Source organism: Dysidea avara, chromosome 8 (assembly GCF_963678975.1).
Source record: "Dysidea avara chromosome 8, odDysAvar1.4, whole genome shotgun sequence".
NCBI lineage: Eukaryota > Metazoa > Porifera > Demospongiae > Dictyoceratida > Dysideidae > Dysidea > Dysidea avara.
In genome coordinates, this window is record NC_089279.1 from 30038199 (window position 1) to 30062409 (window position 24211).

Here is a 24211-nt window from a genome sequence, read left to right on the forward strand (position 1 = left end):
AACACAATTATAATTCATTAAGCATGATTTGAGTATTGATTGTGGAGCAGTACAGTACTCAAACATAGTAGACAGCATCACGGTAGTCTACATGTAAGAAAACTATAACTGATATGATGTAATATTCAAGCTGACTATATATTAATAATAGTGCAACAGCATGGTACAGTATAGATTAGTGTAATGAGCCACCTTTCATATTGAGTATGGACTTGTCTGACAACATAATTTGGCAACTGCAGACACTGAAAAATGATGTACACTTCAGAAAATTAATGGTTTAGGCTTTTAAAAATACCAAAAATCCTCCTGTAGATCAGATATACACATGTACAACACCACAGCACATATGTAAAGGTAGTACCATTTTAGCAACAATATAATCATCTCAAAAATGTAGCAATAGTAATCTCAAAGTTGCTAAACAGATACACTACATAATATAAAATCATTGCAAACAAAAATATCCTAGCTAGTATATGCAGTAACTGAAATAACTAAAGTATAGCATGTTCTGTTTCCAAACACTACTGAGTAGTATCCTCTTTGTTATCACTGTTTCCTTGGCCTTTCCTAGTAAGCAGTATCGTCAGAATTACAATTCCTGCCAATATTCCAAATGCTATCATGGCAAAGAAGGAGAATGCCTAAAAATATGTATCCATGCATACTAAGTATGTACATGCAGATGTAACATCACTATTAGACAGTTACCATATTCAAAAGTTTGTGATACCACTAGTATAATGTACATACATGCATGCATGCATACATACATACATACATGCATGCATGCATGCATGCATGCATGCATGCATACATACATACATACATACATACATACATACATACATACATACATACATACATACATACATACATACATACATACATACATACATACATACATACATACATACAACACCTGAGAGATTTGTATCTGATTTGCAAACATGATGTCTGAGGCCTGCAGGCCAGTAGGTAGAGTGTTTACAAATCCATTAGATACAATCTCAATGGTGACTGTTTTGTAGGGACCCACCTATTATGCTCAAAATTTTACCTATTATGCTATGCTGCACTGCTCAAAATTCTTACCTATTATGCTCAAATTATGCTCAAGCTTAATGCCTCATTTCCCATGTTTTGCTAATAAATTTGCAGTTATGGACACATAATAAGTGGCTGAAGCATATCTTTGCTCTTCAAAACTGCATGTGATAGAAAAGATCGATGTAATCTAGTCAGCTGTCTGGTTGTTCTATTAGAGTTATTGACTGTTCTATTAGAGTATATCGATCTTTTTCTGTGATATGTAGTTTGACCATCAAGAATTTGTAGTGTGGCTGAAATATTTTTCTTATTATGCTAGCATTAGGCTCAATGCTTTCAGGCACCTATTATGCTCATAATTATGCCAGCATAATCGGCGGGTCCCTACTGTTTTGTTACGCAGTAAGCTTAATTGAGTCTATATTATATTAATATTATGCTCCAAAGTTTGCCTATTGTCCTTTTGGGAATTTCCCTAATTTTCTACCTGTTATGCTTGCTTTTATGCTTTTGAGAAATGCATTACGCTTTATTTTGTGTGCTTTTCTTCTTTGTGTAGATTTCTTCCAATGAATTAAATGTGAATTAAGAGGTGTTACATGAACTGCAACATACTGATAATAGAAATGGCTTGAAAAGGGTTTGGGCACAAGAGTTACTAGGCATAATAGCAGGGATCTGGAGGCACCACCAGAAGCTACCGTATAGCCTAAATACTTTGAGGGAGAACAATTTCGCTGATTTTGAGGTTTTGAGGGTTAACAGTGAAAATTTTATCCATTTACACCACCATATTATAGTCTAATACATTGTGGGAGTGTGTAAGTCCACGAAAATTTAAATTAAACAGCATTGCTCAACCTTGAAAAATCTGCCCTTTGAATTATTTAGGCTATATGATATAGGCATTTTATTGTCTAATACTAGATATATCTTATTAGTTTTGTATGCAAATATGTGTAAAAATATTATGCATCGTTTCTGACTGATCTCATGGAATTCTAGCAATTGATATTCAAATGACAGCAATTGCTCAGTATATTTTGCAACTTAAATGCAGCACCATGCCATGAAGGTAAGTTACTGTTTGTGATGCCAGCTACTAATGCATTTAGTGAATGTAACTTCTCAGCAATGAGGAGAATTGAGACACATTTCCTGGCATGGGACCGACTCCTAAGCTTTAAGGCAGTCACTAGGAGTGAGTGGGTCAGTTCATCTTCTGATTCAATTCAATCAAAAATTGCATTTCTCTTAGGTGAAAAATGGATCAACTTAGTGATTTCAAAAGCCACATCAAGTGCATCATCCTTTGATTGCTTGATGGTAGAAGCAATAGCCATTTTGAGTGCATGGTAGTAGCAGTGTGTGTAAAGTGCTTGTTTCTTAATATCTGTAGTTGTTTTGCGACTCCATTTTTAGTCACATTCATATTGGATGCTCCATCATTACTCTGTCTTCTGCAGTTGGATAGTGGAAAGGTCATTCAAAGCAAAACATCCTTAGTACTGAATGTTAGCAAATTAGCATCAATGGCATCCATCACATATAAACCAATAAATTCTGTGTGGTACTGCAACTTTGAATCAACCCACAGTGTGATAGTGAACTGCTTACATAATTCCTGGTGCACTAAAAACTTCAAAAAGTTTTCAATATGTGCATAAACATCTTCCTGTTATTTTTCTTTTCTTCTTGATGGCCTTGGTCACACCTCTCACCAACATCACCTTGCAACTGTGATGGCAAAAACACGAGAGATTCATCAGTGAGTGGCACTGAGTAGGTATGTTTCAAATGCATCCTTCCAGTTTGTGATTCACTGCTTGAAGTTTCTTAGTTTACTACAGTGGTATATCCCCAGGATATGGAACAGTTAATTGTTTGTTATTTTAGTAGTTTTTCAGTAAACCCGCATTCACTGATGTTTTACTGAGAGTTTAAAACTTAGTAAAATAATTATGTTCCATATACTTAAAGTTACTGACACTTCACTATCAGTGTAACTACAGTAAAGCAGCTTAGCAAATTAGTAAACTAAGAACCTTCAAGCAGTGAGTCTAGTCAAATAAAAGCTGGCCCACATGTTTCTGGCTAGCTAAAAACTTCTTCTCATGTTCAGCTTGCACACATAAATAACAAAATGTGGCATCCTTGTCAACATCGTAATGGAGCCACATCTAGGTCTGGCACCACTCAGCTCAAAATGATCATTTCTGTCCATTCACACCATTTGCACCATTCGTTCATTCACCATTCGCATTCGCTTTCGCATTCACCTTCACCATTCATTCATTCGTTCGTTCATTCATTCATTCGCACCATTCGCATTCGCACCATTTTGGAATTTAAACAATCGTGATGGACGAAATACTGTATCATGTAACAAAAATTACAAGCAACTAGAACTACAATAACTACTTACAAAACAGGTACTACAAAAACTACTTACAGTACAGAAACTATACAATAACTGCTTACAGAATAGAAACTACAAAACTTAATAAAGTTGTTTCCATCCTCTGGACACAGAGCATGGTGCCTGAGGATTATTCTGGCATTATATCGCCATAGAGTAACTGACAAGCATTGCAGCAGTTGCCTCCTAGCTATCTTTTAGGACAAACCATTCTTAACAGTTGAACGATCAGCAATTGTAAACAATGTAGACAAAGCAAAAGGTGCCAAATGACTTGCAAACTAAAGGAATAAAATCACCTCCGTAGTTGTTAACAGTTTCTAAATAGTGGTTATCTCTTTAGCCTCCTCACCAGCAGCAGTATCCACTCAAGCCTGAGAAGCAGCACAGGAAATAAAAGAAGACTGAGTGGTGCATCTGACAGAGAAGTCAAAATAAGATGGACGACCTAAAGAGGAGTCAGGGTGGTAAACCAGAATTATCAGAAGAGGTGATGCCTTGTTCCCGAAGGACACCAGGATGGTTCTGGAGCAAGGCATGGTAAACAACAGTAACTAGAGCAATATGATGTTGGATGCATAATGGGCCATGTGAGGAACCAAGAAGATGGTCACCAAACTGGTCAATGGTAGGTACAAAGAGGTGACAAGGGAAACAGAGGAACACCCAAACACAAACAAAGGGCAATGATGAAGTCATGTGAAGAAAAGGTCAAGCCTAATGATGGTTATGGAATTGCTTGAAGCCAGCTAATGCTGGTACCAGAAGAATGGGAGACTGTATGCAGGTGTGATGGTTGAGGTGTTCAAAAGCTGTGTAAATGATTGATCATCCAGGGAAGCTTCAATTTGGAAGGATACTCTAGAAGTAGGTATGGAAAAATTTTCAAAAAAAGAAAGCACATTCCTTTCCAGAGTAGCATCAAGCCTTTCTACTAAGCAAGACAACAATACCCAGGCTGAAATACACAATTCTAGAAATATTGGATGAGAAGAGCACTGCGAGTCATGCAAACCCAAGCCTCCAAGACGAAAAGGTGTAGTGGCTTGATACCGAACAGTATCAGATATGTTGCAGCACATAATCCTACTAAGGGGTCATCCATAATTTTCAGCATTTTCACAAGAGTACAGAGAGTACTCTTTTCCATAACCCCCTCCCCCCCACCTAAAAGCGTACTATTAAAAATGTTGATATCGATCGTGAATTGTTGTATGTATGTATGTGTGTATGTCACATATGAAATTGTTTTTAGGAGTTATTGTTGCTGTTTTTACACTGTAGGAAATGCAGACAGATCAATCACGCAAGAAGTTATTTACATGTGTGAATTTGTGTGACAGTCATATACTTATTTCTTTTTAGGTCTTCCCTTTCCCATTTTGTAATTTTGCTCAGTCTGGTGTTTCTGAAGCTGGTATTTGGTAGGATAAATTTCACCATAAACAAGACATTTTATCTCAACTTTGGACTTCTTTGACTGTGAAGTAGATTCTGATTCCTCTCGTGACCTAGTTCCACTGTGTATCAGGCATGTGTGGCGCTCCTTGTCAGCTTCACTGGTAAAAACATAACGGAAATGTGCACATCACAGAAATGGCTATCTATTGGCTGTCTTCAATATAATGCATCAAATTATCATCAGTACTACAACTTGAAACACCTGTACTAACTTGCTGAGTTACAACACTTTGTACATTATCATGAGCTTCAGCACCACTACTGACGTCGTCTTCTACTGCTACAGTTTCTTCATTCACTGTGCTTGTCTGCAAAGAAAACAAGTTATAGGTAGCTGTCGTTCAATACATTGTGCAAGTCACCTATTTGTAAACACTACTTCTATAAATTAAACCGGCTATCTGGCAAGCTACAATCCTGCATGTATGAAATAGTGCTAAACCTATCAATCTAGCCATTTAGTACTGTACAGCTACGTGCTTTTAGTACAGTGAAAACAGTTTTTTACTGAAAGCGATCCTGGCTATTACCTAACATGGCCTAGTCATGGCTACCTGCATACCTAATGTACAGCTAGCTACGTGGTTTTATAGCCTGTTTATATATTGTACCTTGAAAAATGAATCAATACGCCTTGTCCTGCTCCACTTCAAGTGTTGCGCAGCTTTTTTCAGTGCTGCCACATAGTGCTCTTTGCTGTAAACAACTCGCTCCTTCCACTCTATTTGCGCGCTTCACAGCATCTGCCCTCTTCATTTTCGTATCGTTCGTCACAACAAAGGCGTTCACGAAATGCTGGTAATGATTAGTTGGTGACTTGTGTACACTATCTGGATGCCTAGCGAGTTCAAGAAGAAACTGCCTTGCCTCGAGCTGCAACTCACATTTCGCCATCTTGATACTGAAATTGTATGCGCATGCTAAATTATTTAGAATTATTTTTATATAGCGCTACTAATATCAACATTATTAAAAAGCGTACGCATTGGATTTACCCCCTCCCCCCCAGCGTACGCTCTGTACGCTTGCGAAAATGCTGAAAATTATGGATGACCCCTAAGGCAGTTGCATAATTAGTTAGAGTCAAACAAAGATAATGGAGTGCTGCTTGATATGTATGTAATGTTTATAATCCCACCCACAGTGTCACATCTTTACTGCAAAATCTCTCCTGGAAGCCATTAGAAGTCCATTGAATGAAAGCTCGGTTACATATGTTTTATAAAATGTTTAACAATCTTGCAGAAATTCCATACCATCGATATACTTTACTATCAACAATAACATCAACAAGATATCATCACTGCCACAAACTGATTCAGCTGTCCTGTCAAAAAAGCCATTTCAAATATTCCTTCATCCCAAACACAATCCACATGTGGAACAAATTACCCAGCACCATGATTGACTGTAACTCATTAAATAATTTTAGATAATTACGTTGATAGCACAATAATTGTATGATCTTGTCATATTGTACATTTGTGTATAACCTTCACTGAACAAAGTTTCACAGTAATGGTAAATAATAATAAAGATGGAAACCAACTGATATTGGCTGCACAGACTGACTAGAACTAGCTGATAAACTTTTCAAAAACTAGAGGACACTGCTGCACCATCACCAAGGTACACATGTTTCTATCACTCAAGTGAAGGACAAAATGTGGTCTGGCACTTGCCAGTAATGTTGGACCTATTCCACCACCCCTGTTGTATCTATACCAAGTAACCAGAATCAGGAATGTATCAGAATGACCAAACTTTTATTTAAGCTCACTGTGTAGCTCATGTCAGTAATGCAGCTGCATGTGTTTATTATACTTTACGTATACCATGAGGACTTTATGTATACTGTGAGGCTTATAGACATGGAGTTTGTCTTAATTACTCTAATAGAGCAATCAACTATCAGTGCAATATTTTCTAATTAAGTAGTCACTATGTAGTAGTACTTTCTGTTCTTTTATTGTTGGATTCTCCTCCTGTATTTTGTATGATTGTAACTATAGTGTTCACACAATACAACCATAGATAATATATCTATGGTATGACTTATGCTAGTGTATGTGTAGGATCCCCACCATAATGATCATAGCTTTAGCTACTGGGCCTCTGGAATAAATCCAAAGAAGAACTTAGCAATGCATAAGAGTGATTCCACTATTGTAGTCACATTGTCAACTACTACTTCACACGGATACCTACATAAACAGTTATCTACTTCCCTATAGAGCAAAAAGAGAATGAAATGACCTCCCACCACAAGCATTGGCTCAGACTCACTTGCAAGAACAGCAATTAGTTATTAGAGATTAATGAATACTGTACCTAACCAAGTAATTTATTGTGAATTGTAACACAAGCTAATCGCCTGGGCATAATCAACTGGATAATAAATAGTAAATATGGCTCAGTATTCAAACTAGCTAGTTCATTAGTATGCCATAACTAGCTAGTTTTAATGAGTCAGTGAACACTGCATGCACAGGAAGAGAATCCAAAAATACTGTTAACTCTTACTAGCTAATTGCTCTATTAGGGTAGTTTGATCTTCATAACAAACAGCATGTCACAGTAAGTCTTGAGGAAGTGAAGTACAATTAAATTATATGCAGCTGCACGAGTGAGGAGTTAAACAGTGCACACTATACAACTAACGTTTGGTCATTCCATTCCATTCCTGATTCCATTATGGTTATTACAATTGGCCCTAATAGCATAATCAATAACATTAAGTATACTAAATGCTTCATGCATGTATGTGCTATAATGTGACATTGGCTGCATGTATGTAGCTATGTACATAGCTACATACATTGAATATGGCACAGAATCTGATGCAGTGATGTAGTGGAATGGCTGAATTGTCTCATATATTATTGTGTAACCACATTCCTGATGTAGGGCACAAACAAGATGCTCCAGTAGACAATTTTGCCACTACAAATTTGAATTTTAGTGGCCGAATTGCCAAAAGAACTTACAGCCAACAAACTTCCAGTATATGAGGGAAAGTTTCGCAGCACAAAAGTTTCGCATTTCACAGTTTCAAAGTAAACCGTAAAAGTTCCCCACTAAATCAATAATTTTACAGTGTACATTATATACTATACTTAACCACAAACCCTTGGTAAGATAGTTGAATAGGGCAATGAGCTGTGGTTTATCCTATGCACAAATAAATCAGCCCAGTTTATCTTTTGTAATGCAATTATGCAGCACCTTTAAGGTATAATAATTTATATAGTTTGCAACCATACCAGCTTGTTATAGCAAGTGTGCCAGTCCCTTTTACAACACATAATAGCAAGCATGCATGACCCACTTGAACAACACCTATTGGCAGGTGTACCAGTTCCTATTGAGTAACACGTAATAGCAAAAGTGCTTGATCCTCTTTAGTAACACATAATGGCAAGTGTGTCTGTCTCTCTTGCTTTCAACCTGTTTGGTCACTACTAGAAGGCAAACCGAAAATGAAACATATGATTAATGTGGTATGGCCTAATGGCAAGTGTTCCAGTTCCCCTTGAGTAACACACAATGGCAAGTATAGCAGTCCTTCTAGTGTGCCTGACCAACACTGTTGTGGGCTTTGTGGCACATGAGGTTGCCAAACCTTGTTAGAAAATTAGAAAGAAGAAGACAGCCAGACAATAGTCAAATTTCTGATGGGAGGTAGAACATAATATTTTCTTTCCATTACTTTTTCAAGTCAGTGGAGTTTCTCAAGAGATAATGTTTAGTAGATTGCATTGGAATTCATTAAAACCCAGAATACGGAATAGCGGAGTAAGCATTATTGACATTTTATGACTATTTATACCATCTGTAACATTTATACAATACTCACCGCGTAGCAACTTCACCGAGAATGCAATCACGACGGCAGGCAGCACTAAGTCGATCCTTAGGGCAATCTTTAAATAGAATACGCACAAAACTAATCACTCTAGAATAAACTAACTAAGCTAAGTTACTTTCTAATACACTTTGCTACATAATCGCTACAAAACTATTAAGTTCTTTCTGCTATAGCTACTTGCTTCTACCAGCTATCACACTAGTAACTGCCTGAATTTATTAGAGTCATGAGGTGTAAAATGATGGGAACTTAAAGCAGCACTTAAACCTTTTAAACTTGTTTGGCGATAGATAACTAACAAAGTTGAAGAAGGTTAGCTAAAGTAGATTATTTCAAGGTAGATTTTTGGGGGTGGAGTTTTGTCACTAATAAATTTGGGCAGTTACTCGTGTATGATAGCTGGCATAAGCAGGTGTGGCAAATAGTTTTGTAGCAATTATGTAGCAAAGTGTATTAGAAAGTAACTTCGCTTAGTTAGGTTATTCTAGAGTGATTAGTTTTGTGCGTATTCTATTTAAAGATTGCCCACTTAGAGCTGCCTGCCGTCGTGATTGCATTCCCGTCGTGATTGCATTCTCGGCGGAGTTGCTACGCGGTGAGCAGACTTGATAGCACTGCTGACACGTGAGCTGACATGGTTTCAAATGAGCCTGTCAGTATGCAGCAATAACCGGAAATAATGGAAGAATACGGAATAATGGAATATAATAGAGCTGACACTAACTAGATGCGGGCGGTGGACGGGAAACAGAGAATTTATTTGGAGTCGCCTTATAGATGTTATAAATAATCATAAAATGTCAATAATGCTTATTCCGTAATTCCATTATTCCGTATTCCGGGTTTTAATGAATCCCGATTGCATTTGGTTGCTTGATGAGTCAATCCAGTTTTGATTGGATTTGTATAGTAAATAAAGTCTAGATAATGCTGGGAAAATATTTGACATTGAGGAAATTAGTTGTATACACATTCCATTTAATCAATTGTAATGTAACTCAGATCTGCCATAGTGCTCTTGTTTGTATATTTCCTGCCCAACATTTAATATAATAGAATTCCTCTTGGAAGCTCCATGCAACAAAACAATTGCATGCATACTAGTGTTGCACCGATAATCAGATCGGTTATCGGAAAAATCATATATCGGCTTGTTTTTTGTATATTGGTATTGGATCGGCACCACAATGAAAAAGGCGCAGATACAGATATGTGTATGTGCTCAGGAATACATGCTCATGTGCACCAAATGATTTTTCTAAATGCATTGTGTTGCATTTTCCTGCATCACAATGTTGCTATTACTGCTTCAGTGTACTGTTAGCTGTTGTTGTAGCAATACTGTTGCTATAAACAAGCTAAATTGGTCCTTCACAATCAAATTTCTAGTAAAAATTGCTACAAAATAGACATTCTCTGCTATATTGGATCGGCTACATTTATCGGCTTGAAAAAATTATCCAATATCGGTTATTGGAATATCGGCTAATTCTTATATCGGTGCAACACTAATGCATACCACACAATAACAGAATGGAACACCATATTAAGTGACAAGTACCCGCTGGTTCACCACAGTAATGTCAGGAAGGTGTGCAGGCTGTTCCCACACTATTTCAATAGGTTGTAAATATTGGGTAAGGGAATTTTGAAGACACAGCTCAAGGTGCTGCCCAAGCTTCTACACTGGACCCACATACCTAAGTCTACAGATATACGTACATCATATCAACTAGCATTTGTGGAATTGTTGGTTGAGGAGAAAGGAATAATTACTGATGTAAGCAGTGTTTTTCACATAGCAATTACAAGTTTGGGGCCATGTTTTTATCAACACCTCCACCCCAAGTCAAAAACTGATCTACTGTGGGAAGGTCTTTGAGAAAGCAACCAACATCCCCTACAGTTTGCTTGTGCAATGTCACTAAGTAACCAGTTGGCAGGTAGCAAGTCTGTTGGTGCATGTGGCTTCTCACTGTGTTCTTACTCAGAATTACCATGTCAACAGTGTTATATGAAGTTGAGAAGAACCTTCTAGTTAATACCGTTTAACCACTTGCATTAATTATTAATCAAATTACAACTGCTAAACTTACCGCAGATGCTGCTTCAGAATCTCTCACTCTCTTTACATCATTACAAATGTCACTGTCACAGTCATCCAGGTCATCGCTATCAATATCATTGGAATATACTGCACTAGCAACCCCTCCAGAAAAGTAGGATATTGCAAATACAACACTGATACCAACATCCTGTAAATGCAACATTTGGTGAATAAATAATATGCATGTGTATGTGCATAATTAAACATGCAACACTTATGTATGTGGTGTAAGTGCATTACTAATACTGTACCATACATGCAAAATCTGTAATAATTGAATTTGACTCTTCTATGTTTGCTGTTTCCTACACACTTTACATACAGGGACAGTTAGGGCTACAGGTTTCTCTTCTAAAGCAATAAACATTGCCAGACTTCTCCAAATGCAAAGCAGTGTAACCACTACTGCACCTTTTCTGATTATTAGATATTGTCAAGACAGATGATGGTGTGCGAAAGGAATAGGTGAGACGGATGACAGATGATGGAATAGGTGTATGATCTATGGTCCCTTCTTGAAAGTACACAGATTTTTCCTTTCATTGTATTGTCGATACCCCAAATACCAAATTTAAACAAGATCACCTGTTTCTGAAATATGAACCTCAAAATTAGGCTTTTATAATTTTTTTTTTTGTGGGGACCTAATTTTTCACATTTTTGCACACTTTGCAAAAACAGTATAAAGCAAATGCACTCAACTGCCATGAAACTTGGCGTATATTATGTATTGAGGCAAATTCACATACAAGTCTGGTACAAATCTGATATCCACTCATAAAGTGATTGTGATATCTTTATTATTCTAATTGATACACACTCATTACATGACATACTATTACATCATCAATATGCTACAGTGATTATTTGTGTAATAAAATCAATTTTTTGCCACATGTGCAGGGTAAACTGTTTACAGGAATAAGTTGAGAATTAGCCTTGTATAGGTTAACCATTAAAGCTAAAATGCTTCTGCTTAAATGAGTCATAGTGACAGCTACAGAGTTACAAAGAGAAAACCAACGTGGTGAACAGTCCTGGAGTGAGATTAAATCATGGGCCTCTACATCAAACTCCCAAACCCTTCATTTTTTGATTTCTACCCCATAAATGAAAAGTCTAGCTCAGCTAAATAATAATAATACTAATAAAAGTTTAGAATTCTGCTACATCTGCCAAATGGGAAATCTACGTTGTTCTAGAACATTCTACGTTTGTTCCTCGGATGTCTTCAAAAAAAGTGCACTACATTAGAGCATTATAAAATAAGTGACATTGGCTTAATTTATTAATCATTATTATTGTGGCTGTACATAAGTAGCAATTTGGTAAAAAAACAACAACCCAAAGTCAGTTTATGGCTACTTTGGGGTATTTACGTATAACACAAAAAGAAATGAAATTAATGAAAATAGTTAAGTTACAAAAAGGATGCGGTCTTCTAAAGCTTGGGTGAAAAAGTTGGAAAATCAAAAGTGGCAGCCAAATAGCTGCAATGATGTTAATGCCAAGTCAATCAATTGTTAAAATGGCTGTATGCATTATTAAAATTGATTGACATTAACATCATTGCAGCTATTTGGCTGCCACTTTTGATTTCACATCTCATTTGCACCAAAGATTTTGCAGGCTGCACTTTTTTACAGTTTATAATTTCCAATCGATAAGCGCTGTGCCGAGAAATAGGGTCTGGCAACGTTTGACAATATATATGACCAAGAGTTCATAATATATATATATTTAGATAAATATATCTAATCCAAAACAGCCAAGCTGTAAAAAAAGAGTGCGGCCCTCAGAAAGACTATGGTGAAAAAAGATGTGAAATCCAAGGTGGCGGCCAAGAAATGGCTGTGATGGTAGGTTAATGATAAAAATTTTACTAACAACAATTCAGGTGAATTTTGGTGCCACTTGGTCTTGGCACAAAATTCACCTGAATTGTTGTTATTAAAATTTTTACCATTAACCTACCACCACGGCCATTTCTTGGCCGCCACCTTGGATTTCACATCTTTTTTCACCATAGCCTTTCTGAGGGCCACATTTCTTTTTTTACAGCTTGGCTGTTTTGGATTAGATTTCACTTCTTTTTGTATTTGTATACCCCAAAGCCGGCCTATGGCCGGCTTTGGGGGCTTTTTTAACCTATCTATTTTTCTTTACTACAGGAAGAAGAGAAAGATGAAAAAGTTTTTAAATACTTTAACTAATTCAGATTTTATCAGTAAATGTACAAATTATATATATAATAATACATTTATTACATGTTAATTGTTCCCTACAGATAATTTGTTTGCAACTCTCTACAGGGTGATTTGTTTGTAGCTGAACTCCCTACAAGGTAACTTCTTCTAGCTGATCTTTCTACAGGGCGATTTGTTTGTAGCTGAGTTCTCTACAGGGTGATTTGTTTGCAGCTGAACTCTCTACATGGTAGTTTCTTTGTAACTGAACTCTCCACAATGTGACTTCTTCTAGCTGAACTCTCTACAGGGTGACTTGTTTCTAGCTGATCTCTCTACAGGGTGACTTGTTTCTAGCTGAACTCTCTACAGGTGATTTGTTTGCAGCTGAACTCTCTACATGATGGTTTCTTTGTAGCTGAACACTCTACAAGGTGACTTCTTCTAGCTGATCTCTCGACAGGGTGATTTGTTTGTAGCTGAACTCTCTGCAGGTGATTTGTTTGTAGCTGAACTCTCTACAACATGATCCTTCTAGCTGATCTCTCTACAGGATGACTTGTTTCTAACTGAACTCTCTACAGGGTGATCTGTTCATAGCTGAACTTTCTACTGGGTGATTTGTTTGCAGCTGAACTCTCTACATGGTGGTTTCTTTGTAGCTGAACTCTCTACAGGGTGACTTTTTTCTAGCTGATCTCTCTACAGGGTGACTTGTTTCTAGCTGAACTCTCTACAGGTGATTTGTTTGCAGCTGAACTCTCTACATGGTGGTTTCTTTGTAGCTGAACTCTCTACAAGGTGACTTCTTCTAGCTGATCTCTCTACAGGGTGATTTGTTTGTAGCTGAACTCTCTACAAGGTGATCCTTCTAGCTGATCTCTCTACAGGATGACTTGTTTCTAGATGAACTCTCTACAGGGTGACTTGCATGTAGCTGAATTGTCTATCAGATTAACTGTTTGTAGCTGAATTCCGTACAGAATATCTTGCAACGTAATATAATTCTACAATGGAGTAAGTTATAAACGTAGCTGAATGCTCTATTAGGGTGACTGTTCTATTAGAGTATCTCAATCTCGCATTTGCTACACGTAGTTGCCTTTCGAATCATAACTCAGTGGTTTGTAAACCGATTCTTCTGTACTGTAACAAAATATTTGGTCCGGGTGCATAAACTGTCCGGCCGGACCAAATATGTTCGACATAAACGGTCCGGCCGGACCAACTATGACGACAAAAATGGTCCTACCCAAGCATAAATGGTCCGGGTTACAAATTTCAAAATAGCTAAGCGAGAGTGATCCCTCCTCGTGAATAGCTAGCCGTATACCGTATATATTACCGTATAATAGCTAATTATGTTAGCTAGCTAAATGGCGGTTTTAGCCACATCTCTTTGAAGTAATGTCTTCACAAAAATCTCTCAAAAATCTCTCAATATGCCGCTATAAAGTCTTTAAACCGGCGCCAGTGCTCAGTTAACTACGTATGTGCAGCTCGCTAGTTGATTAGTATATTTTGCAAGACCCGCTCGCTTAGCTATTGACGTGGCCAGCTGGCAATACAGCTACTGAGTTTGTGATCCTGTTTCAGAACTGAGCTAGTGCTTAATCGTAAAGTAATCATGGCTTCTGTGGATGAAGAGGATAACCACTGCGGAGATGTCACAGATGAAAGTGAGACTGACTTGTTAGAAGATGTATATCTCTACCTTACAAAGAAGCAGTATCTGCATGAAGGTATTACTCAAAACCAGAAGCGCGTTATCAGAAGGAAAGCAACAAACTTTCACACAGCTGATGGAGAAATGATGTTTAGTAAAAAGAAAAAGGGCAAAAATGAGGTGCATGAACTCAGATATACATCAGAGACAGAAAGGAACAGCTGAGAATTGTACATGCTTGTCATGAAGATAAGACTTCTGGCCATCTTGGATATCGAAAGACACTGGCAAGAATCACTGAGAGATTTTTGTGGAAAGGATTATCCAAAGATGCCAAAGAAATTGTACAATGATGTGATATCTGTCAGCATGTGAATAGAAAGTTGGAAACTATTGCTCCTGCATTGAATCCTGTTCCAGTCAAGTCTCCCTGGTATCATCTGGGAGTAGATTTTGTTAGCCCAATAGCATACAAATCTCCAACAGGAAATCGCTGCATATTGACAGTTATTGACTACTTCACCAAGTGGGCTGAGGCCATAGCTACACCAGACAAAAGTGCATTTCAAGTGGCTAATAATCTATTTAAGGTATTCATGAGAATGGGGATTCCCAAAGTCATCACAACAGACCAGGGAACAGAATTTAATAACCAGTTTGATAAGCAGATGATGTCACTGCTCCAGATTGATCATAGACTAACAACTGCTTACCACCCTCAGGCAAATGGCTTGGTTGAACAATTTAACCAGACACTGCAGAACATGATTGTGAAATATGTTGATAAAAATAAAGAGCAATGGGAAAACTTTTGTAGATACCATATTTGATTCACCGAAAGCAGTGGATAAATGTAAAAGACAGTTGCAGTTTTCTACTCCCAATAAGAATTATCTGGCTCCTGTTAAGTAAAAGAGGAAGCGCAAATTGTTGAAAGGGGTTGTTTATAAAGCCAATGAAAATGTCTCCAAGAAAGCTAAGTGTGACACTGTAATGGACAAGAATGATCATGAGAAGGTTAAGGATACAGGCTCTACCAATATTGCAAAACAACAGCTAACTAAGATTTGGAATGGCAAACCATGTCATGTAGTGAAAGCATGGATAGGTAGGTATGCTGTTCACCATGGTAGTTTCCACACCCTTAAACCAAGCCAATATGTAAATGACGAAGTCATGCATACTTACCTTAAGCTATTATCAAACATTCAAGGTGATACCTATGCCATGGTTTCTCAGACATTGTCTTGTATACTCAGTCATACTGCTGCAGAGAAACATTCACACTTTTTATCCAAGGAATCACTGAGTATGTATCAGTACATTGGAGGATGCTATAACAAAAATGGTAACCACTGGGTTTTTATCGCTGTGGATTTAGAACATAAATGTTTTTATTACCTCGATCCTTATGGACCTTCACGATCAGCTCGTGGTGCATTTACTGCTGTAAAGAATTACTTCAAAAAAAGGAGTGAATTATTAGGGAAGGACTATGTAGACATTTGTAAATTTGAATTGAAGCATCTGAATAAAAGGATTCATTATGATACCTATAATTGTGGTGTATACTGTATGAAGATGGCTGAGCAGCTGTTTTTGTCAGGAAACATTGATGAAAATATTCTGCGCAGCTTGAATACTATACACAAGCACGTGTTGACATAGGCATTACATTGCTATTCCACTCAGTTGATATGTCCGAAAGATGCATAATGTGTGGGACAAGTGAAAACAGCTTAATTCACCCACAGTATGTTCATTGGATCAGATGTGATAATTGTCGGGCAATGGACTCACACCATTTGTATGAACATGAAACCAGAGGATGCCGGCAGAGTTGAAAGATTCCAGTGCCATGAATGCTTTCAAAACCTTTATAAAATTAATGATTTTGAATGATTTATGCTTTGCTTTTGTTGTATGTTATATTGTTAAATGTTAACAGGGCTCAATTACCAGTCATTAAACTTAATAATACAGGTACAGCTAATATCTTATATAATTACGCATGTCAGAGTATTTTTGAGTCAACTTTATTTTAATAGCTACCTTTGTTTTAATTGGCTACCTTTGTTTTAATTGGCTATCTGTAGCATCAACCATGATGCTTCAGATAGCTATAATTTACACTGCTAAATTCACGCCAGCAATTAGCGATTGCATGTATGGCAAACTGGAGGCGGACCGTTTATGTTCAGCCCGGATCATTCATGCACTGGCATGGGTGGTCCGGGGGGACCAGTTATGTAAGCACAAGTGGTCCGGCCGGACCATTTGTGACAGCATAAATGGTCCGCCGGGACCTTATATGCCCGGACCATTTGTGCGTTGACAGTACTACTGCAAGGACTTTCTATGATGATTATTCCAACTACATACTGATTTTCAGCTCATTGCTCTAAGCGGTTTGCCTGGTAGACATGAAAACTAATAGTTTTTTTATTCATAAAAATCGATCGCGTAATTTTGACACAGGTTGGGTTTTGTATCATATCTCCATGGTCTTTATCTCAATGCCTTTTAAACCACAAAAAGCACTCCTACGATGGTTACTCCATCTACATATCAATTTTCAACTCATTCCTCCAAGGGGTTTACCCTGTAGACGTGACAGACCTTCGACCTTATTTTACGCACATAATCGGTCATAACTCCGTGAATGTTCATCGGATTCCTACCAAAGTTGGTACTGCGATCCGCCGTAATGTGCCCTTTATGTGTGCAAAATTTCAGCCCGATTGGAGTATGCATTCATGTTTTATGGCAGCTTTTGCGAAGTATGCGAAATGAAGAAAAAAACGAAGAAATTAAAATGAAAATGTGTTCGCTCGTATCTCGGAAATGGCTGGACCGATTATCTTCAAATTTGGTATGTAGACTCCCATAACTGGCCGGCACACCTGTAGCAAATTTGATTCCAATCAGATAAGGGAGCACGGAGCTACACAGGTGTGAAAATTGCGTTTTCTTTCTTCCTGTTAATATACTCACGGTGTGGCGCGCCGGCTGCTTGTGCCGCACGACACACTATCGTGTGTCTTGATATATATATATATATATATATATTATGAACTCTTGATATGACTCAAGACACAATGATAATTTGGAGCAATTGACTTCCAGATGTTTCTGTGCTAAGAACACATGATCTCTTGATAGTAGATATAGGCATTCCAGTATCCGAGATTTTTAAATTAAAAAATTCTCCGTATATTCCCCAATAGAACCCTGGCACAAAATAACAACTCGTGTTTAACTTGGGATTGCTCCGTCGTCCGAGCTCCAATGAAGATGAAAATCGCTGTGGGGTTTGTCCACATGCTGATCATTATGAAAATCTTAGTTTTATCGTGCGCGTTACATATAAGTAAGTTTTGTGTTGTTTTGTAACCTTTTCAAGCCATGCAATGTATGTAGAATACTTTAAAACTTTTAAAAACGTACTGTTGGGTGGAAGGTAGTCACTGGTGCTTACTTTAAAGTGCGTAGTTACTTTGCTCGGGTTAGCGATTTTCAGCTCCAGAACAATTTTCTGATGGCTGTGTCATCAGCTCAAAAGTATAAACCACTTCAAAGTCGGCCAACAATGCCATAATTGAAACCACAACTCCACCTTAGGTATTGTTACATCATTGTGGCACCTCCACTTTAGTTGTTTACCTTTATAAGTTGTTAACGTGATGGTTTTACTTACTTGAGATAGCCACTTGCCTATGGGTATACACCATTGTATTGAGAAGTGTGCAGTGGGTGAAACATATTTACTCACCACAAAGCATACAAAGATCACTGAGATCCGATACTATCTGAAGTTACTCTCATTACATGTACAAACTTGCAGCTAGAAGCAACTATAGTTTCAAGATAGTCCAGATTACTAGATGGCTTCTTGATTCGATTGTGCCATTTTTCCCTTTAAAATGTATGGGGAGCCCCAGAGAAAAAATGTACCTTTTTTCAGTTTTTAAGCACTGTGCATGCCAAAGTAGCTAATTCCAACCCAACAAACTATATATTTCTGAGATCAGCAATCAATACTCTATCTATTGAGCATATAAAAAGCCCATTTTTCCAAAATTTAAAAATCGGGCTGGAATGCCTAGTAGATACTCTACAGAAAACATTTTAGTAAAAAATTAATTATTGTATATGCAAATATTTTAAAATTTTAAAATTGGATTTTGTGTGGTTGTTGTGTCCCTTTGGGCAGTGCACAAACATGAATTCTGTACAGTCTATGCTATAAAAGTACACGTACCACATTGTTAAACTAACATGTATGACCATGCTGACAATCAAGTATATATCACGTGTAGGGGAAAATCTCTTGGAAAACCCCTGTAGGTGGACTCGTGTGATATGTGGTTTAAATTGAATCAATGACTGAATGCCTGTTTGCTAACTGGATTTCATTTCATGATATTGGAGTGGTGAGGCACACTTTAACAAAGAACTGAAATGCCGTACAGCACTGATGAAGTTGAATGGATTACACTCTAGCGAGCAGAATAGTGATATATGAGTAGAGGTTAATGGAACGAGAAGTGAAGAGATAAAGCCATGTATGTAAAGTGCCGTATCCACCACACACTAATTAACCATGTTTATATAATTGGTTTTTCGACCTGTGCAGTGCCACCAAGCTGAAAACTTCTGTTAATTGTTACTAAGTAGAAGCTAATGCCAGTATTATCGCATAGTGGGATTGTTGACAAACTGTACAGACCAAATAACTATCTTGTCACTTTTGTTAGGTGACAACGGTGGCAAGAGAAGCAAAACGGTAATACGTTAACCACTGATCATTAATTATACTCGTAATTATCACCAGGAGCTCATCAAATCCTGTGGACAAGGGAGCGTGTAACTACCAATATGCGATATTCTTAATATCATGTGAATCACAGGATAGTTATACAGCAAATATACAACTCAACACAACACAACACTACTAACTACATGTTACATGAAAGTCTGTATGCACAGTCACGTGTGCACATGGGTGTTAGTGTTACATCACTACAGTCCTCCCCCATTAGTGAAACGATGAGGGGGGTGTCGGATACGATGTGATCAACGCAAGGGTACAGTGGGCTGAGCATCCACAGGATCATTCACACATGGCAAAATTGGAAGAAAGTCATCAATGTCATCCGAAGATTGATTGTCCATGATAACAGTATTGTCTGTACTGGCTCTATAGCGGATATGGTCTTGATGCCTATGAACTTGACATTTGTCTTCCGGTTCTACAAGAAAAGTAACTGATCCTGTCTGCTTAATGACAATAGCAGGAAGCCAATGTGGAGTACCATGAAAATCATACACAAAAACTGAGGAACTTACATCAAAGCTACGGTGTTTGGCATGTTGGTCATGTGCCGCTTTTTTCTGGGTCTGCTTCTGATGGACTTTTGCTGCAACATTTGGTTTCAATAAGTCCAGTGTTGTACGTAGTTTTCTACCAAACATCAACTCTGCAGGGGAAGTACCAGTAGTTGACTGTGGAGTCACACGGTAGCGGGACAAAAATCTTGCCACTCTAGATTCAATGGAACCTCCTGTGATCTTTTTGAGACCATCTTTGAATGTCTGTACGTTTCGCTCCACCAGCCCGTTTGAAGCAGGGTGGTAGGGAGGAGTGAGGACATGTTTAATGCCATTGGCCTTCAAAAACACTTGGAATTCATCACTGCAGAAAGCTGATCCATTATCTGAGACAAGGACTTCTGGTAGTCCTAATGTTGCAAAGGTTGTTTGTAATTTATCAATAGTAACAGCAGCGGTTGAGGATGACGTGACATGAACTTCTATCCATTTGGAATGACTGTCAACAATGAGCAAAACATTCGGCTAAGGAAAGGACCAGCATAATCAATGTGAACCCTTGACCATGGCCTATGTGGCCATTCCCATGGATGTAAAGGGGCTGTGGCTGGCATCTTTCTGTTACTCTGACAAGCTACACATGACTTCACTTTGGATTCAATCTCTGTGTCCAGGCCAGGCCACCACAGGTAACTTCTTGCTAGTCTCTTCATTCGCTCAATGCCCAGATGTCCAACATGTAATTCATCCAATAACAGATTGTGGGCCTGTGGGGGTATAATAACACGAGTGCCCCACAAAAAACAATTGTCATCAACACTCAGTTCTTGCCTACGGTTGAAGTAAGGTCGCTGATCGTCATTATCTGGCTTCGATGGCCATCCATGTAAGACATACTGTGTAACTGTTGCCAACAGAGGGGAGCGTTGGGTCCACCGACTAATCTGTGCAGCTGTTACTGGAGTAGAATTGAAATGATTCATTAACAAGATAGTGTCTCCTGGAGCTGGTACAGTGGATGGCACCTCTGGCAGTGGTAAGTGACTACAAGCATCAGCATGGGCTTGCTGTGGACCTGGTTTGAATTGAATTTCATAGTCATAAGCACCAATTGTTAGGGCCCAGCGCTGTATGCATGCAGATGCCATCACAGGAATAGCTCTAGCTGGATTAAAGATGTGTGTGAAGGGTTTGTAGTCAGTGTATACAATAAAATGTTTGCCATGAAGATAATGATGAAATTTCTTTAAGCCAAATATAATTGCTAACCCTTCCTTGTCTAACTGAGCATACTTGACTTTAGCGGGTGCCAGAATGTGAGATGCAAAGGCGATTGGGTGTTCCACATCATTAGCTAGTCTATGCGACAAGACTGCTCCTACTCCATTAGGAGAGGCGTCACAAGCCAAAATCAGAGGCTTTGAAGGGTCAAAGTGCATCAATACAGCATCAGACTTTAACTGGTCTTTGATCTTCTGGAACGCTGACTCATGTTCAGTCTTCCACATCCTGCGAGCATGCTTATGTAACAACTTGTACAGAGGGGCTAGGGTAGAAGCCAAATTGGTCAAAAATCTGCCGTAATAATTCACAAGACCCAAGAAGGCTTTAAGTTGTGAAACATCTGTCGGAGGTGGGACAGCAACAATGGCTTCAATTTTGGAAGGTGATGGTTTGAGGCCATCTGGAGTGATACAGTGACCCAGATACTCCACTTCTGATAGGAAAATGAGCATTTGCTTTTCTTGAGTCGCATACCAGCTGTCTCTAATCGGGACAATAGAGTGCTTAAATTGTCTAAATGATCTTTGTCTGTCTGACCTGAGACCAATATATCATCTAATAAACTGTAACATTAGGAATACCTTTCAACAAAGTGTCCATTGTGCGTTGAAACACTGCCGGTGCTGTGGACACACCGAAGGGTAATCTGGTGTATCTGAACAACCCTTTGTGAGTATTGATTGTAGTGTATTTACGAGACTCTTCAGAGAGTAGCAGTTGTTGGTAGGCGTGACTTAAATCAAGTTTCGTGAAGTGTGTACCTCCCCCTAATGTGGCAAATAACTCTTCTATTCGTGGTAGGGGATGCACCTCAGGTCGAGCTGCTTCGTTCGCAGTTAACTTATAATCCCTGCACAACCTGATACTACCATCTTGCTTAGCTACTGGTACCACTGGAGCAGCCCAGTCAGAGTACTGAACAGGTTCAATTACACCAGCTGTCAACAACCTATCTAATTCATCTTCCACCTTGGGACAAATAGCAAAAAGTACAGGCCTAGCCTTGTAAAACTTCGGTTGAACTGCTGGGTTCACATGTAAGGTAACAGTTACCCCTTTTGCTGTACCTAGCTCATCAGCAAAAACTGAACTGTGTTTGTGTAACAACTGGGATACAGTATGCTGTGTTTGTACATGATAAACACTTGACCAATCAATGTCTAATCTCAACTGTGTAAGCCAGTCCCTGCCCAACAATGTAGGACTATCCCCTTTTACTATCAACAAAGGTAATTGTCTAGCTTGCTGATTATGTTGTACAGACACATACATCATGCCCAAAACAGGAATTGTGTCACCTGTGTACATATGTAAGTGTACCTGGGAGGGTTGCAGAGGTGGTAGATTCTCAACATTCCAAACTGCCTTGTAGGTTGCCTCACTCAACAATGACACTGCAGCACCAGTACCAACTCCATTTGAAGCTCACGACCATCAACTGCTAAAGTTACATAGAATGGTGCATGTCCTGGTCCATGAATACTAAACATTGTATAAACATCTTCTTCTGGTGTGGCAGTGAGAGTAAGAGCTGCCTTAGGTTCAGACTGTGTGGATGACTTAGAAGATTGACTGGCTGAGGTTGAAGTGTTACTTTTTGTACCTCCTGTCTTAGTTGTGTTGCCTCCAGCTGCGGTGGTTTTCCGTTTACTTCGGCACACCTTAGAGATATGGCCTGTCTTCTTGCAAGCATGACAGATAGCATTCACAAAACGACAAGATGATGGATGATGTCGTTCGCCACAATGGTAACAAGGCTTAGTTGTTGTTGATTTGTCTGTCAACAAGTGCACAGAAGTGTTGGATTGTAACTTGCGTGTGTCCCGGTCTGCAGACTCCATGGTTTGAGCGAGTTCAAAAGCCCTGGCAAACTTCAGTTTCGGCTCTGCTAGCATGGCATGCTGCATTCGGCTATCGGCTATACAACAGACGAGACGATCTCTAAGCATGTCCTCTAATGTGTCGCCAAATTCACAATGTTCTGAAAGAGCGCGCAAGTGTGCCACAAACGTCGATACAAATTCACCGGCTTGCCTCACGCAGGTATTGAACTTGAACCTCTGAACAATGATGGAGGGCTTGGGAACAAAGTGTTCGTTGATCCACTTGACTATAGAAGCGTATTCCACTTTGTTTGGCTTCTGTGGCACCACGAGACTTCGAACCAGTTCGTAGGTGGCAGAGCCACATTGACTAAGGAGTGTTGCCCTCTGCTTGGCGGAATCAGTGATTTCGTGTGTTACAAAATAATTCTCAAGTCTCTCTATGTAGCTCACCCAGTCTGCCGCTTCTCCTGAGAATTCACCAATTCCTCCGCGTGTTGCCATTTTTACCTTGTCGCCAATGTGATATTCTTAATATCATGTGAATCACAGGATAGTTATACAGCAAATATACAACTCAACACAACACAACACAACACTACTAACTACGTGTTACATGAAAGGCTGTATGCACAGTCACGTGTGCGCATGGGTGTTAGTGTTACATCACTACACAATACACTACCAATACTATGGGCGAAATTCAAGCATGGTGTCCAGTGTTACTATGTATATAATTGTAGGCATTCCAGTACCCCAGATTTTTTAATTAAAAAATTCTCCGTATATTCCCCAATAGAACCCTGGCACAAAATGACAACTCGTGTTTAAGTTGGGATTGCTCCGTCGTCCGAGCTCCAATGAGGATGAAAATAGCTGTGGGGTTTGTCCACACGTTGGTCATCATGAATATCTTAGTTTTATCATGAGTGTTACATATAAGTAAGTTTTGTGTTGTTTTGTAATCTTTTCAAGCCTTGTAATGTATATAGAATACTTTAAAACTTTAAAAA

At 38.6% G+C, this 24211-nt stretch overlaps 1 protein-coding gene and 1 long non-coding RNA gene across 3 annotated transcripts in view; both read right to left on the minus strand.

The window, feature by feature from the left end:
• Positions 1 to 388: 388 nt before the first annotated feature.
• The window catches only part of LOC136263679 (uncharacterized), a 52386-nt gene continuing 28563 nt past the window's right edge, over positions 389 to 24211 (minus strand). For both annotated transcript variants that reach the window (XM_066058313.1, XM_066058314.1), the window contains exons 3-4: positions 10898 to 11056; positions 389 to 647 (exon numbers count right to left, since the gene is read on the minus strand). In XM_066058313.1, the coding sequence (XP_065914385.1) occupies positions 528 to 647; positions 10898 to 11056 (279 nt within the window). In that variant the 3' untranslated portion in view covers positions 389 to 527. The remainder of the gene's footprint in view (positions 648 to 10897; positions 11057 to 24211) is intronic.
• On the minus strand, positions 4718 to 5988 carry LOC136263681 (uncharacterized). Its single transcript, XR_010704743.1, has 2 exons — positions 5545 to 5988; positions 4718 to 5241 (listed from the first exon to the last, which is right to left on the minus strand). It is a non-coding gene; the product is annotated as an uncharacterized lncRNA (long non-coding RNA).